We start from the raw sequence: 17,933 nt of genomic DNA, 5'->3' as shown, positions 1-17,933 counted from the left end.
GAAAACAGGCTCACATCCCCGTGCCCACCCTCTCACCCACTCCTCATCTGAACACACTCTACAATCATGGATTCACTTGATTTCTCAGTTGCTTACATTATCCTGGGTTTTAAGTTAGGAGACTAAAGGCTAGAAAGGACCTACTGTTAGAATTTTCTTCCTAACACCACCAGTAGCTTTTCAAGTCTTTTTGAATACTTCTAACAAAAGAGAGCTCAGTTCACCTAAGAAAAGCAATTTAAGTTTTCACTATCTGTTATCACTGGTCAAAATGGGTTTCGATGGGAGACTGAGAAAAGAAAATAATCTCTTCTATAGTATTTTACACTTTACAAATTCCAAATGCTTTATTTAGTTTAATCTCTAAATCATCCCGTGTCAGTTAAGCACACAGTGTTTTATAATTATCCTCATTTCAAAGGTAATGAAGCCAGTTATCTGAAAGATTAAATGACCTTGTTCATCCCATTCAATAACCTTTAATCTGTGCTTTCAACTTCCCCGGTACTTTCCTAACTACCAGCCACACAGGAGTGAGACAGCTCTGTCCTTGACATCTGTACACAACACAACATTTTGGAGCTCAAATTCCTTCAGTGATATTAATGATGAATTGTCATTATTAAAGAATTCAAGTAGCATTTATCATGGTATTACATGGAGCTGGACATTTCAGAGCTTTCATACGCTTGTAATAATCTCCACAGATCTGTAAATCTATGCTTAGAAATCCTTCTAGAGAATGAAGCATACACACACACAGATACACACTTTATATATGTGCAAACACACAAACTTACATCTGAAACAAGATAGTTTGTGGATTTATGCCCTGAGAACAACTTTGGCCAGTAAATATAGTGAGAAGAGATAAGGAGATGATGGCAAAACTGAGAAGAGATAAGGAGATGATGGCAAAACTGAATTACGACTGAGGTTGGAAGCAGAGAACTTTTCTGGCATAGTAGTGCTCAGAGCTCAGTCTCATGATGTCTCCTAGGTACAAAAGTACCTGAGAAATGAAGTCTGTCTGTCCACACAGGCAGAAAATTAAATAGTTAGTTAAGACTTAGAAACCAACCATGACTACAATAACAAGTTGCAAGTGGAAACAGGCGATTATTTCTGATACCAAAAGAGTTGTCTAATAAAACAAAACATGCCTTCATGATGCTAAAACACAAAACCATTTTTATGAACCCCATATGACTAGAGAAGCCCTGGAGATAATAATGAGATATTAAACCTGCAGCTAGCACCATTACTAATGACCCTTAAAATAATTCTCTTTAGAAGGGAGCTAAGAATATTTGAGATCAGTGCTTCATTTGACTATTTTATCAATGGGTCTGTGTCACTACACAACAGGTAAATAAGAGAGCTGACTAAGAATTGAAAAGACTATTCATAGCTACCATTAGCCTTACTATGTATTCCTAAAATATTTTCCAAATGATTGAGCTTGAAAAAAAATGCTGTATATGAAATCAGTATACGCTCACATATACTAGAAGTAAGCAGTCCAAACTCACGTTTTCAAATGTTTCCACAAAGCATAAAAATATTCAAAGCATATATTAACATATATTATGTATGTATATATATATATGTATAAATTGTGAGTATGCATGTACATGTACAAAATAAACTAATTTTAATTGTTTGTTATACACATTATGAATCCCAACTTCATGGAGGAATATATCATGTTTATGGGTTGGAAGCCAATCTAACAAAGATTCTATTGGTATTGTATACAATTTAGTAGATGGTTATGAAGCAGAGGCTTGCCATGTAGCTCAGGCTGGCACTGAGTTCACAGCCCCCTGTCTCATTCTTCTGATTGCTGGGATGGCAGGCGTGTGCCTCCGTGCACAACTGCAAGGTCAATAGTGTGGGAAGGGAAGTGTGTTTGTGGGTGTAAGACAGTGCCAATGAATATCTCAAGGATCATTTAGAGAAGTGTATTAACAGGATGTGCACATGGCTAAGGGATGGGCTATTTACCATGGTGAACATAACAAGGAAACCTGTATGATCAAATGTGAAGTTGCAATAATTAAATTAATATAGTATAGCATTGGTTCAGGAATAGACAAAAGGAGTGATGGACCAGGATAATAAGCCTAGAAACTGATCCAGTTATTCATGGAAAGTGATGAAGCAGCAAACCTGTCAGAGAAAATCAGTTGAATGGAACAGACTTCCCCAAAAAAACAATTTTAAGATTTTTTTTTTTATTGTTTCTCCTTTCTAGCAATATTTTAAGCATTTTAAGCATCGGGTAAATCTACTGTATCTTACCCCTTCCTGAAACAAAAAGACACACAGATTCCTTGGTCCTAGCATCCTTTAGCAACCACTTCATTGATGTGATTCCTGGTACATTTAGAACCTTTAAAGTCATCTGGAATAACGGTCTCTCTAATTCCCCTGATGTTGCTGAAGTCCACTGGAATTTAATTATTTCTCTGCCACTGCAATGAAAATATTCTTGTAAATTTGACCTAATGCTTCCTTCTTGTCAAATCCATTTGCCAGCTCTTGGATTATGCCCTTACTTGACCATGCAACATTATTGGCCCCGGGTGACCATTTTTGTACAGTGCTTTCTCGTCTTGGGTTTCATGGTTCGGTGTCTTCCCCCTTCATCTTCTTTCTTGCTTCCCAGCTTTCTGAGGACCTTTCTCTGCTGCAGATACTCTAGCGGGTAGCACTCTATAGACATCTTGTTTATAGCTGCCACTGTATCTTCCCATACCTCCATAGTTTACCTCCATTATACTAATTGCTTCTTACACGTAACTTACGGTTTGATCAATTTCCAAACTAAGTTTCCAGCCTTAATTTCTCCCTGAAGCATGACACTCCCACTTCCAACTCCATTTTTTTTTATTTTCCTGCTTGTAGAGAAGAACATTCAAAAAAAATGCTCTTAGCCAAATTCTTCCTTTCCCCTCCATTTTCCCCTCCCTTTTTATTTCTTATCACAATATATGAGTCATCAATGTTCTGTGCCTCATTATGTTGCAGGATATTTGATCACACTATGAACCCCAAGATTGTTTGATTTACAGGGGAAAAAAACTGTTTTTAATTGTGGTGTGGCTCAGCCCTATCACATACCTTTAATCCAAGAGCTTTCTGCTTGGATATTGTTAACAGGATTAAATAAAGTCAACCATAAGTCAAGAGGCAGAGCAAGCAACCAGTTGACAGGAAATGAACATAGGATTATTTTAAAACAAAACATACAGAATAAGAGATTAGTCAGGAGGATGGACAGAGAGGTGTACAGGAGCTAGAAGGGAGGGACACTCAGTTTGAAGGAGAGTTTTTTGAGATGATGTGAGATAAGGGAAGTCCTTCTGGGTTCTACCTCTGCCCTTCTAAACTATCACGCTTTCACCCAGCTTCTGGTTCCTGAGTGAGTCTTTTTTTGGTAAAATGGAACAACTGTTTTTGTTAAAAACAACACCCATACAGTTATGTGCATTCTCCTCACCTCCTGTCTCTACCCACAGCTACCACAACTCTCTCCTCTCTTGCTTCTAAACATGATGCAACTAATTCTGCTTTTCTCAGCTTAGCAGCTCCTGGTCTTTTGTATACCAGACTCGTAGAAGCTCTCATCCTTCTTATAGATTTTGTCTGGTATCAGTTCCATACAGTTTTCTTTGAAAAGTACAAACCTTGTGATCCGGTGTTCAAAACCCTTCAAAAGCGTCTCACTGGATTTAGGATAAAGTGGTGGACGAGAGGAAACAGGATGGAAGCCTATAATAGAGGGTCCTCTAAAGAGCTCCACCCAACAAGGGATCTAAACAGATGCTGAGACTCACAGCCAAACTTTGGGCAGAGTGCAGAGTCTTATGGAAGAAGAAGAGGGGGATAGAAGGGCATGGAGGGGACAGGACCCCCACAAGGAGACCAACAAAACTAAAAATTCTGAGCCCAGGTGGTCCTGCAGAGACTGATGTACCAACAGAAGACCATTGCATGGAGAGGACCTACACCCCCTGCTCAGATGTGGCCAATTGACAGCTCAGTCTTCATGTGGATCGCCAAGTAAGGGGAGCAGTGGCTGTCTCTGACATGAACTTGGTTGCCTGTTCTTTGATCACTTGCCCCTGATGATGTGGCCTTTCCAGGCCACAGAGGAAGAGGATCCAGGAAGTCCTGAAGAGACTTGATAAGCTATGGGCAGAAGGCAAAGGAGGAGAATTCCCCCTTTCAGTGGACTAGGGGAAGGGGATAGGAGGGTAGAGGGAGGGAAGGTGGGACTGGGAAGAGCTGAGGGAGGGGGCTTCAATCAGGATATATAATGAATAAATTGTCAAAAAATAAACATTTAAATTTAAAAACAAACCAACAAACAAAAAATCTAAGTGAAGTGGACCCCAGGAGGAACCCTTCTCACAGACATCACCATTGTCCCTTCATTCTCATGCAGGCAGGCACTCCTCAGCACTGAGGAATCACCAAAGCTGTCAGCCCATCACAGGACTTTCCTGGCCAGTGGTTCTAAAGCAAGCACTGGCCACTTCCAAACTTAACATGTCATCTTGACTGTCTAGTCCTCAACACTGATTTATGATCCGTTTATGTTTTTTAAACTCATTTACATATAAAGGGGTTTGTGCATATTTTCCTAATCAAAATGTTAGTAGTATGAATGGCAGCCTAAACATACTTTCTTTAAGGCTACATCTTTGGCTCTTATGGCATTCTCTGACCTCAGGAACGGATGGGCAGAAATTCAGTGTCACATTACAGCACTAAGGTAGGGCATTAAAGGATGCTGAACCAGCAGCCAAGGGGCTGGGAATGTCGTTTAGTGAGCTTGCCTGGCTTTTGCAAGGCCGTGGGTTTCATGCCCTGTAAACAAAAGCAGCAACTATCAGAACAGTGGCAAGGAAGGCTTTCTACTCAGTGTGTTAGAGAAGTGGGGAGATTGGAATTTTAATATTAATGACAGCTGAATGAAAGCAGATTTTAATAAGATGGCCACACTGCCTCTGGTTACAGGCGTGGGGCCTAGTAGCAATGAGTATTTGGAAATGAACTGTTTTTATCACAGTGGTCAGCACACGGTTAGAGTCAGAAAGAAATCAATAACATTTGACTAGCTTGGGGCAGACACCAGGAACTCACATATGATATCAGAAGATATTCTTTGAGAACATCTGTGCGAGCACTAGGATTTCTGAGATGTAAAATACTTGAATACTGAACCTCAACCTTCAGTCTCTGGTATTTTCTTGAACATATTTTGCTAAGCATAAAAAAAGATTTAAAAAAGGGGGGTACTTGTGGCTCTTTTTATTTGTTTGTTTTGCTAAGAAGGACAGAACTAAGTAAAAAGAAATTTGTATCTATGCTCAATTTAATTTTACACAAATACTTGGGTATCTTTTTTTTTTTTTGCATGAATTTAAGCTGGCATATCCAATAGGTTCCCAGTTCTCAAGAACAGGGGTTCTGTGTGTCTAGAGTAACAAAGCCTTCATGCTATGTCCTTAACTATGTGAATTAACTGAAACAGTTTTGAACATAAGAGATTGAATTTTTACATTAAAAAAAAAGTAATATTCTACCAAATAGGAATTCTGAAGTGAAAAAGAAACTAAAGAATAGTAAGGCATCAGTATAATCAAAAAGTATTACTATTTCTTTGGTGTGCTCATTTGGGTTTCATTGGAAGATAGATAAGATGTTAAAAGATAAGGTGTTAACAGGTAAGATGTTAAGAGATAAATAAGATGTTATAGTTTTAAGGTGGCAGGCGCTCCTCAAGTTGATGTTCAATGGGTTTTCTTAGAAAGACACTCCACTTAACGTTAAAGCCTCTTGTTATCCAGCCCCGAGTGACCCCTCTCTGTGGTGGCTTCGTTTCTGTCCACTTCCAGCCTCCAGTTTTAATATGAGAATGTATGGGATGGCACTGAAGGAATTAGAAAATACTGGTGCTTAGTTGTTAAGCAAACCTTTAGCATCATGGCGGTCTGTCTGAAGTCGTTCTGGTGCCAGATGCCCCATTAGATAGTCCCCTCAGGTTAGCTCTAGGTCCTTTCTACTCAAATTCTAAGTGCAGAGAGTTTAATTAAAGCAAGGCTTAAATGGGGCTATTTTACCACCAATTTTCTGGTCTGTTGATGTTGGCTTATTAGATTTTTTACTCTAGGGTCTAAGAGTTTTCTCCCAATAAATACTTTACAGTAGTGACACTTTCCATCTTTTTTTGTTTGTTTGTTTTATAGTGAGACATAAATTCCCAAGGTAACCACATCCTCTTCCCCCTCTACTTTCTTTCCATCCCCTCTTCTTCCACCCACTCCCTACTCCTCCCCTTCTTATTCTTTTTCTATCATAGACTTTATTTCAAATTTTGACTTTTTAATTAAGTTTTTGAGATTTTGTATATGAATGTGGCATTTACATCATTCCCAATCCTCTTTTATTCTCACAAACTCTTCCTCTATTCTACCCACTTCCTCTCAAATTCTGACTTCTGCTTTGATTATTCTCTCTCTTTCCTCTCTCTCTCTCTCTCTCTCTCTCAGACACACACTAAGTCTACTAAGTCATCATTTAGCTGTTCCTGCCTTCTGAACAGCTGGCATTTCCTTTCCTATGAAAAATAATGAATACTGTGAAATGATTGTGCGTGAGACAGTGCTTTGCAATGGACTGAGAAGGGTCAGCAATGGAACACAGTCTTTTCCAAATAAAGACTCCTAAATGTGCCAGTGACTTTCTGCCTTGTGGTTCCAGGGTCTGAAATGATGCTGGTTGGGTAGTTTCATCCTGGTGAGATGAGAGGGCTGGGTAAAGAGAGATTTTCTCAGGATGCCAGCTCCCTAGATGACTTTCACACCATGGATGTCCCCCAGAACAATGGGGAAATGAAAAGTTAGGTGTCCCTTGTCAGCTTGAAATCTCAGCTTCTTTGAAACTTCTGCTGTTGATAAATTCCTCCTAAGGGTCATTGGAAGATTATTTCCCAGTCTTTTCCTAAAGCTATGGCTTCTCTTATCTACTGCAACTAATTACAACTTGGTGGCTTAAACGAAACCAGTGTATTCTCTCAAAGGTTTAAAATCAAGAAGTCTGAAAGCAAGAGATAGCAGGTACGAACTCAGAAAGATTGCAGGAGAAATAACCTACCCTTCCCTCTTGCACTTGCGGTGACTCTCCCTGGTCCCTGGCTTGTGGCTATTAATGCTGTCTGCCTCTGTAACCACGCAGCCCCTCCTCTTTGTAGTGATTCAAATCTCCATGCCCCTGATTCTCTATTCTAAACACTGTGATTAGAACTAGGGCTCACTAAGACAGTCTAGGATAATTTCTTATCAGAATACTTAATTTGATTCCATCTGCAGAGGGTCTCTGATGAATTAACAGTTCCAGGGTTCAGGCATCAGGCGCTGCTATCCTCCTCCATGACACTAAAAACAGACATCACATTTTCTGCATAGTTTTTAAAATTCATTTAAATAATAATTCAGCAAATGTGAGCCTTTACTATAAACGTAAGCTTTACTAACATGCCACCATTTGATAGTTAATAATAATTAGTTAAAATAGCACTCGAAATACTAGGATGTAGGATGATTTTTAAAACAGGTTTTTGAGCAGCTAATATAGAGTGTACATCAAGATTCTCCCACATGGTTCTTTCAAAACAACAGTGTTTTGAGGCAGGTTCTTGTTTAGTGCAGTTGACGAGAAGGAGCTAAGCAGCATGGAAGAGGGCTTTGTGTCTGTGAGTGAGAGGCGGAGCATGAACCAGGCTATCTAACTCCAGAGCAGTCCTTCTCAACCCCATAGCCACTGATATGAACACCATGATGTGACCAGAGCATTTATGGATGCAACCTTGTCCTTCTCAAGTGTATAGTATTTGTTTTCTCTTCACAACAAGGCCTCATATAAAGCTGTTTAAAAATTTCCTGTCTTTCTTGAGTAGTTCTTAAATATGGCATATAGAGTATAAAGAATTCTTTTCTTTTTTTGTATGTACTTTTTTATTTATTACAGCTTATTCACTTTGTATCCCAGCTGAAGCCCCATCTTTGTCCTCTCCCAATCCCACCCTCCCTCCCTCCTTCATTGCCTCCCATGCCCCTCCCCCAGTCCACTGATAGTGGAGGTCCTCCTCCTCTTCCACCTGACCCTAGCCTAACAGGTCTCATCAGGACTGTCCTTCATAGTTTTCCTCTGTGGCCTGGTCAGGTTGCTTCCCCCTCAGGGGGAGGTAGTCAAAGAACCAGCCACTGGTGCATGTCAGAGACAGCCCCTTCTCCCCTTATTAGGGAGCCCATTTGGAGACCGAGTTCTCACAGGCTACCTCTGTGCAGAGGGTCCAGGTTATCTCCATGAATGGTCTTTGGTTGGTCCTTGGTCTCATCAGGGAAATGCAAATCAAAATGGCCCTGAGATTTCACCTTGTACCCATCAGAATGGCTAAGATCAAGAACTCAAGTGACAATACATGCTGGAGAGGATGTGGAGAAAGAGGAACCCTCCTCCATTGCTGGTGGGAATGTAAAATTGTACAACTACTCTGGAAATCAATCTGGTGCTTTCTCAGACAATTAGGAATAGTGCTACCTCAAGATATACTTCTCCTAGGCATATATCCAAAATATGCTCAAGTACACAACAAGGCATTTGCTCAACCATGTTTGTAGCAGCTTTGTTTGTAATAGCCAGAATCTGGAAACAACCTAGATGTCCCTCAACTGAGCAATGGATACAGAAATTGTGGTACATTTACAGAATGGAATACTGCTCAGCAGTTAAAAATAAGGAAATCATGAAATTTGCAGGCAAATGGTGGAAACTAGAAAAGATCATCCTGAATGAGGTACCCCAGAAGCAGAAAGACACACATAGTACATACTCATAAGTGGATATTAGACATATAATATAGGATAATCATACTAAAATCTGTACACCTAAAGAAGCTAAGCAAAAAGGAGGACCCTGGGTAAGATGATCAATCCTCACTCAGAAAGACAAATGGGATAGACATCAGAAGAAGGTGAAAGTAAGGAACAAGATAGGAGCCTACCAAAAGGGCCTCTGAAAGACTCTACTCAGCAGGGTATTAAAGCAGATGCTGAGACTCATAGCCAAACTTTGGGCAGAGTGCAGGGAATCTTATGAAAGAAGAGGGAGATAGAAGGACCTGGAAGGTCTGGAACTCCACAAGGAGAAAAACAGAACCAAAAAATCTGGGCCTATGGGTCTTTTCTGAGACTGAATTCTTTTCTTTTTAATTTAGCTTTTCTGATCATTATAGTCTTCATGCCTAAAACAGAAGCTGCTACTAGCTGTTTGCTACTTAGCCTTTGCTGAATAACCTAACAAAATTACTTGCTACAAAGAAAAAAGAACCGGCTTGTGTTGCCATAATGAAAACTGTTGAATAATGCTTTTTCCCCTTATCTCATTTTAATTAAAAATCTCATAAAAATTTAAAATGACACTTTTATTCCTTGAGCATTCATGATCATTGTTTATGCTAGAAAAAGGTCTTCAAAATGTGTTCAAGAAACTAACAAAGCATGCACATATTTACAGCACAGACATGCATTGTTTTCTAGTCTGAATTCTAAAGGAAAAAAATCCTCATGTCTGTTTTCAACAGCATCTAGCCTTTCTCTGATCTCTTGTGGCTTTGGCTCCCTGGTATGATATTAACTAGAGATGAGAATTTTTTTTTTTAATAACAGGTTAAGATGAAATCAACTGCCAGAATGCTTCTCAACCTTATTCCTATTGCCAACTCTGAGCTGCCAAACTATAAAAGATTGTATTAGTCATGTTCCATTTTGAAGTTGCTGAGGCACCATATGTAAAGGGTATGCCCATTATAGATAAACATGAATATGTTTATAAGTCTGAATAAGCTAAGGATGATAATAATAATAAAATTAACATTTTATTATTGCCTATTCTGAACAATCAGCAGTGTGACACCCCTTTCCCATGTCTGAAACTTTTCCTTCTAGACCACTCCAGTTTATGGTGTATCATTCTGAAGAACATCGTGGAATAGTATAGAGCCCTGGCATGAAAAATACAGACATTTGTGTTCTGGCTGTTTTGTAATTCAAGATCCCAGCAAGAAATAATGATGTCATTCTCAAATGAAGAGTATGTGACAAGCAAACTATCAGAAAGTATTATGATGGTTAATGAAACCAATGGGGCTAAAAGCAGAGAGGAATGTTACCTACGCAATTCCCTGGGAGGTCTGAAACCTTAAAAACACAGACTAGCATTTATCACTCAGTATAAGCCCAGGAGGGAACTCATGGATGACTGTAATTTTCTGTGCCCAACTAGATAGGATGAGAGTTGAGGAAAAGACTACTTGAACTTAAGAATTACTTCAAACTGAGTAAAGCAGATGATACAGCGCAGAGGGCGAGATCCTAGGCTTCAGAGTTCAGCGTACTTTTGAATGTGGATTTTAAAGTTACTTTGTAATTTATTTTATTTTTAATCACACATGCCCGTGGATGGCCTTGTACACATGTGCGGGTGTCTGTAAAACTTCGTGATTAGGATCCCTTGGAACTGGAGTTAGAGGCAGTTGTAAGCTGCCTGACAAGGGTACTGGGCAACAAACGTATGTCCTCTGGAAGAGCAATAGACACCCTTAACCACCAAGCCATCTCTCCAACCAGAATATGGCTTGATTACGCTCAGGGTACTCATTGACTCAACAGTGTACTGCCTTAGTTTTAACTATATGCTGGTAAAATGCGAGGCACTAGTGGTAAATTAAGAATCAATAAATGTAAGTGTATGTTGCATCTATCAAATAACCAGAAAGGTAATATCTTAGTATGGTGGGAGCAAAATAGCGTTTCTAGAAAAGCAGTTACCTAGATCATAGAAAAACCGCAGAAAAAGCAAAAGTCTGATGGAGGAAAATTAGCTTAAAGAAGTGGGTCAGAAGAGGTCATCAAGGTCTTCATTTGCTAATAAAAGCCAGAAGCTACTTTTATGCAGGGATGGAGAGATGAAGCATTGATCTCTAAAAAATAGTCATTTTGCATTGAAAACTAGATTGAAAGATGCTGAGAGCATTAAAGAGAACCCGACGAAGAGGCATGGAAGCATTGACATAATAGATCACAGTTGCTGGCACAAAGGAGAGCTGGCAGTAAAGCAAAGGCAGAATGCCGGCAATGATTTCCATAGCTATAGTTCTGGAACTTAGTGAAGGATGGTGCTAGACATTCATGGTGAGCTAGGGAATTCATGGTGAGGACTAGATTAAATTGAATTTTAATTTAATTGGGTCTAAAATAGATTTTGAAATATACAATTGGGAATGTCAAATAAGCTCTTAGATGCAAGGTCTAAAAGTTAAGAGAATCATTATTGGAGACAATCTGATATTAAATGGCTCATAGTTGATTACTGAAGTCATAGGTGTAGATGAATGTGAACTTTTATATAAAGAATGGTCAGAAGAGGTAGCCTCATTAAACAAATATCTGAAACATTCTAATGTTGTAAAGGAAATCAAAGTCAGGATGTGAGACCTTACCAACCGAGATGCAAGAGAAAAGCCTGGAGAAACCCAAAACAGCAGGAAGAGAGGTGCTTCAAGAAACAGTGGTCACGGTCCATGTAGTGGCACACGCCTTTAATCCCAGCCCTTGGGAGGCAGACAGGTGGATCTCCTTGAGGTCAAAGCCAGCTGGATCTATTTAATGAGTTCCAAGACAGCCAAAGCCACATAGTGAGACCCTGTCTCTACAAAACAAAACAGAAAAACCAAATCCAAACAAAACAAAACAGCAGAGAAGAAAAAGAGAAGAAACAGTGGTCAATAATTGTATGTTTCCTTGAGGACTGAACACTGTTAAGCATGTGGTTAAGCATGTAGTCTGAGAAAGTCATATGTGCCTTGAACCACAAGTGCAAAGACAAGGCTACAGTGGTGCATGTGAACAAATAATCCAGTATAGGCAATTTTTGCTAGATAAAGAGAAAATAGGGTATAATGTGGAATCGGTTGTACAAGACAACTTTTAAAAATAGGATAGACATTTATGTGTATCTATACCAGTGTGAATGGTCCCCTGAAGAGAGAAAGAGCTAGCAGAAGGGATATTCAAAATCCAGTCCATTTTGTGCTGCTCTAACAGAATGACTGAGACTGGGAAATTTATAATGGACAGAAATATGTTGGTTCACAATTCTGGAGCCAGTAAAGCTCAACAGTAAGAAACTAGCATCTTCTCAGTGTTTTGCCCCAAAGAATATGAGATAAAATTACAACCTCACTAGCTCTCATGATGGCTATCAATACACGTATATACTGAAGAATTCTTGTGACTTCTATTCCCCTAGGAGACCTAACTCCTAATACTATAGTATTGGTATTAAATTCCCAATCGAGGGGGTACATAACCAACTATAGCAAAAGAGAAGGCTAATTTAAACTTTGACTAAGTTGTTTTTTTAATGTTTTCACCTTGATTTTTTTTTACAACCATAAAATGGGAGAAAATAATGCCATATTGTTTCAGATTATTCCAACCATCAAATATTATAGTGTTGGTGGAATGCTCTGTAAATTTACTCACTGCCTAAACTGATACCTAAAATGAACCCACAGTTCATGCTAATGAACACGAGACACTGAAAAATATGTGCTAGGCGTAAGTGAACATAATTCTGGCTCATGGAATTTGGTCACCATAAATGAGGGGGTTGGTGCATGTGCCCCCTTTTTTGCGTTGCAGACGTAGGTGCTCAGTACTGCTGCTGTATGGTGCTTACTGTTGTGCTGATATTTGGGGCATTTGTGTTTACAGGGCACTATTTTTCTGCCTGGAAATAAAGTCATTGAGCATCCGTGCAATGAAGAAAACCCAGGAAAATTCCTCTTTGAAGTAGTTCCAGGTAAGATAAATTTTCTCTTTGGATTAAATTGTTGCTGTTCTGTGTTGGGAAAGGTGAAGACGTGTTGGGATTTCATCTTCTTCAATTCTGGCTTAAAATATTCATCTGAGAGGGCCAGCGTTAACTTTGGCTATCATCTACACAGACAATGATGGCACATTTGTACGCTGATATACATGAATGTGCACACAAACACACACTCATGGTCACAAAACTCCGTGGCCATGAGACTCTTGGTTTGACCAGAATGGATGAAAAGGTGCCAGAAGAGCCTCTGTGAGACAAATCTAATTTTGCAGGTATCCTGCGATGGAAACTTAACACAGTGTCACCAGCCAAACACCGTTCCCAAAGGATTTTCTGATAAATCCACTTGCAAAAATTGCTTTTTGAATAGACCTTTTCTATTAAAACAAACTCCTGGTAATCAGGGAAGCATTATTACAGTTCTGTGTCTCCACTTTGCTTCCAAATAACTGCTTGCACATGTTTGGCCTGAGGAACTGAGGACGTGTCTACCAGGGCGTCGGTGGGACTCAATGTCAGCAACATCTGTTCACTTTGCTTTGTTCATTTTTTTCCTAAGTTATCAGATCCCATCCGTTTCTGCATATTTAATCCATACTTAAATCGTAGACTAGCCCGGAACTGCTCCTCCAAAGCCACAGCCTGCGTCTTTGATCAGTTCCTCGGCATCTCCTTATTCCTTGATGGAAGCAGAAAGGCTTAAGAATGTGGTTTTCATGGAGTTGGACAGTCCTCTTGGCGTGACGTTGATACTGATTTCAGTGCAGCATAGGGTGGGTGTGAGCCGATTTGTGTGTGTAATAGGTGATTCGTATCAATAATGCGGGCACGGAAGCAGTCAATCAGGCATATTTTCCCAGGTTTATAAGCTGGGAATCTCAAGTGTGAGAGCGTATTTCCCCCTCAATGCAAACAGCTGTGGCACTGAGTTCATCAGGCTCAAGATGGAATCCATGACTAAATGTTAATTAATGCAGCCCAAGTGCAGAAAGGTTAGTCAGATGTGTTGTATTATTTGTTTTCCCCCAGGGGGAACACATTATAAGAAACCTGACTCTTGTTTGCCCTATTAAAGTCCTTTCATTCCTACTTCTTAGAGGAATACCCCTTATGGAACCAGATTCCAGATGTTGCAGAGGCTTTGAAGTATCAGCAGAGGCAATTTCTTTCCCTATTTATTCTCTCGCACCAGGGCCTGTTGGCTTTTAAACCAGCATGGTATCAAATGGATGGCTTTGGCTTTTCATCTCCAGTAATAATGCCAGGATTCCACCTACCCAAGTCAGTCCACTGGCTGCACATAGATCGATCGCAGCTTTCAGAGGAGGCTCTGACGTAAAACGGGTATTCTTGCGCCTGATAGAGAGTGCCACGTCTTCAGGTCCAAGACACCATCAATAAATCTTTCCAATGTGCTGTGACAGGGCACCTGTTTTGCAGACAGTGAGCATGCTAGAAGTCCCGTGCTACGCTGCACCTAATACTGTGTAATAACAAGTCTGAAATTGTGTTTTGGAACAAGTGTGCGGGAAGTTGGGTCTCACTGCTGCGTTCAGAGTAGTGCGCGCAGTGTGCTCGCAGCTCTGTGGAGACAGGGTGATGTCTGAGTCATTGGTGCAAGGGACCCTATGAGCTCAGATTTATAATTCTGAATGATTACAGAGTGGGGAGAGAATTGTGTCGATTGTGCTTTGGAAAAAAGAAGCTGGAAACATCCATGCGATGCTGAGAGTCAACTGTCTTTGTCATTCACCTCAGTAATTGGGGCTTTATTTCTACAGCCTCGGGAGAGAATGACATTTCTAGGCAAGTACCTTTGTACTCGATATAAAAATATGGAGCTCTGTTGCACATAGGTAAGACTGGATTTTTGCAAAATTGGGGTTATTTACAAACAACAGGATTTATCTTTTCAAATGGAAATGACAATATAATGTTTTCCAATTGCATAATGTTTTAACCTGGAAATCTGAGGGGTTACACTGGAATGTTTTCATAGATCAGAAATTGAAGGAAGGAGGACACATGGCTGGCATTTGCATATATATATATATATGCAAAATGTATATTATATGGATACATATATGCATGTATATACGATATATAGGACAAATCTGTATTCCACATCGCTTCTCTCTGTGGCATTCGCAGTTGTAACTTTGAGAAATCCACCCTACACACTACACATAATAAGATAGATACAGACCCAACACTCCTGCCTTTATGGACAATATGTCAGAGTCTAAGTACCCAAGATACGTGAATGAATATTGGACACATAAGGCCTTTAGTCCCATTGACTCATGATAATTTCCAGCAGAGTTAGTGAAAGCCCTCAGCATGCTTCTTGCTGTTTATTCTGACACTATATGCACAGACATAGAACAAGGGACGCTTATCTTCATGTGCCATAGGTCTTCATAGCGCATTCCTGTACAGGTCGTTTTTGTTTGTTTTTGCACTCGCTTGAAATGTCTCACACTAAAAGAGTATTAAGAAAAATCAACCCATTTTTAACAGAATTGGGAAACTTGCGTTTCCGCATATACCTAATTTATATTCATTTGCATATCATAGTTTATGCATATTTTAGACTTACAAACACCCAACTATGAAAACAGTCTACCATAAATTAATGTGGATTTTTTATTGATTTATCATCCCTGAAATGAATTATCTTTTTGAACAGTGCCATGATTTACAACATCTCACTTCAGTTTTTCAATTTCCCTACTTGTTTTTTTTTTTTTTTTTTTTTTCTCAAAAAGATGCCAGCCAAATTGGCAAATTTGAAGACTATACGGTCAGATGAGCCAAGCTTTAGATGGGAGTGAACATTTATGGCCAAGTACTAAGCTTTTGGGAAATGCGATTGAGGAAGGAATGTTGGCAGATTTTTTAATGCAAAGTCCTTGGAGAAACAAACTGTAGCTGGCCTCAGCTTCTTAAAAATGTGTTCAAGTTGAGTTTTCCTTGTTTCCTTAACAAAATTCACAGACCCCTGAATGGCGCGATGATGCACTATTTTCTCAGAGTGCCCCCTTAGAGGAGTAAAGGGGAAAGGGACTCAGCGTTAACAACAGGGGAAGAGAAAAGGAGTCTCTGCATCAGTAGAGGCAGTGACCCAGCCTTCCAGGCTCCTGCTGCCGCCGCCCTCATGCTTAGCACAACAGGTATCCAGCTGTGCTGTGATGTTAGCGGAAACTGAGGCTCCTGTGCTGAGCTGTTGCTGTTCTGCGAGTGCTTCCATTCTGCCTCTGTGACTCTGGTGGCTAAAGTAGAGGGAAATCCTGACTTGATGCCCCCTCCTGCTTCTCTGCCTTGGTCTCTGGGGTGTGGGATCCTGGTACACCATAGCTGTTACTTGAATAGGGCGCGTCACATGGCCTGGTCATTGCGCTCCTCTCTAAATGCCGATACTCTCTTGGTGTGGATTCAAGGGTTTTCCATGTCTCTGGATTGGCAGTGTACTTCATTAGGCAGGCTACTCCCACTGTGGACAGGGCCCTTTTGGATGGGATTCAAGAGGGCTTAATGTCCAGCTGCTTTCTCTGTGAGTATTTAGCAGCCAGCATATCCCAGACCTGAAAAGGGAGGGAAACACATGCTGTTTCCCTTCTCCTCTCACCCTGTGCTTTTCTCAGTGGCTCCTCAGCTGTGGTACCCAGCAAAGCCAGTGGCTTGCCAGCTTTGGATTTCATCCGGAGGCCTCAAGTCAGGAGGGCTAGGAAGATTTCAAAATGTATAAGCTGTGCTCTTGTGTCTCCATTAAAAAGTTCCATAAGAAGATTCATTATGTTTATTTTATGTGATACACACTGTGTCTCGATGTATGTATGTGTGTGTATACATACCTATGTATGCCTGGTGCCCTTGGGGGCCAGAAGGTGCTAGGTCTCCTGGAACTAGAATTAAAAGTGGTTGTTATCTGCCATGTAGGTGCTGGGAACAAAATTTGGGTCCTCTCCAATGTTTGTGCCTAACATTAAGCCACCTTCTGTGGGAAGCATGTCCAGTTTCCTAGTCTTGCTTTGTAACAACCATGGCATGGCTCCATTTCTAATTTGCTTTCTGTCCTAAGCTTGGAAGGGATGCGGCGCCACACAGCATCATTGGTCAGCCAGGGCATGGCTCCGACTCTAACTTGATTCTGTTCATAAGCCTGGAACAGATGTGGAACCATACAACACCACTGTCCTTTTCAACTTAAAACCTGGGGGGTTTAACAGCATCATTTTCCTCAAGCTGAGGCCTTTATGGCAACTCCAGAATAATGTGGAGATATTTTAATATATTTAAGGCGATTTCTGGGAAACATCCTGATGGAGAATAGTATTAGGATGCTTGCTGGGAGTGCTCTCGGGAAACGGCTCACCTGTGAGAGAATGAGGGTGGCAGCCTGGCACAGGCAGAGCTAGCTGCTGCCGTTGGAACTGAGGCTGAATCGAAGCCTATGGCGCTCTGAAGATGGAATGTCCATTGGGGTTGCTCAAATACAGGATCTGGCTTTTATTTCCCAAGATCAACTATTCCTTGATTATAGAAAAAGATAAATACAGGGAAACTAATCCCCTGATGCCCTGGAGAACATCCCTGGTTCTTTTGCAGTCCCTACAAGTCCTTGATGGAAGAAATGTGATTAACTGCATTACATACGTGAATAAATTGTTACACAGAGAGATGATTTGCTCAAGAGTGGCTAGCTAACAGTTACTCCATTAACTAGAGTCTATAAATATGTACATATATTCTTCAGTTTGCCTGTTTGAGAGGTTGTCTGCATATGTGTGTGAAATAGTATGTTGCTGAGTTGCAGGCAAAGTTTCAAGAGAACAAAATAAATGTGCATGAGTGTAATTATGAGAACTTAAACTGAGCCAGCAGTATATTAGAATCTGGACCACATTTTCCAGAAAATAGGCATCTGAAGTTGCTTGTTCTGAACTGAAATAAACAGGAATCTCGCCTCA

General features: G+C 40.3%; 1 protein-coding gene across 3 annotated transcripts in view; it reads left to right on the top strand.

Moving 5' to 3' along the window:
- Positions 1-17,933, top strand: part of Arhgap24 (Rho GTPase activating protein 24) — a 636,889-nt gene that overhangs the window by 393,084 nt on the left and 225,872 nt on the right. For all 3 annotated transcript variants that reach the window (XM_055594596.1, XM_055594597.1, XM_055594595.1), the window contains exon 3: positions 12,849-12,936. In XM_055594596.1, coding sequence (XP_055450571.1) covers positions 12,849-12,936 — 88 coding nt within the window. The remainder of the gene's footprint in view (positions 1-12,848; positions 12,937-17,933) is intronic.

Source organism: Psammomys obesus, unplaced genomic scaffold, assembly GCF_907164565.1.
Source record: "Psammomys obesus unplaced genomic scaffold, mPsaObe1.curated_primary_1811, whole genome shotgun sequence".
NCBI lineage: Eukaryota > Metazoa > Chordata > Mammalia > Rodentia > Muridae > Psammomys > Psammomys obesus.
The sequence above is the reverse complement of the archived record's forward strand: the minus strand, read 5'-3'. Positions and strand labels throughout refer to the sequence as shown.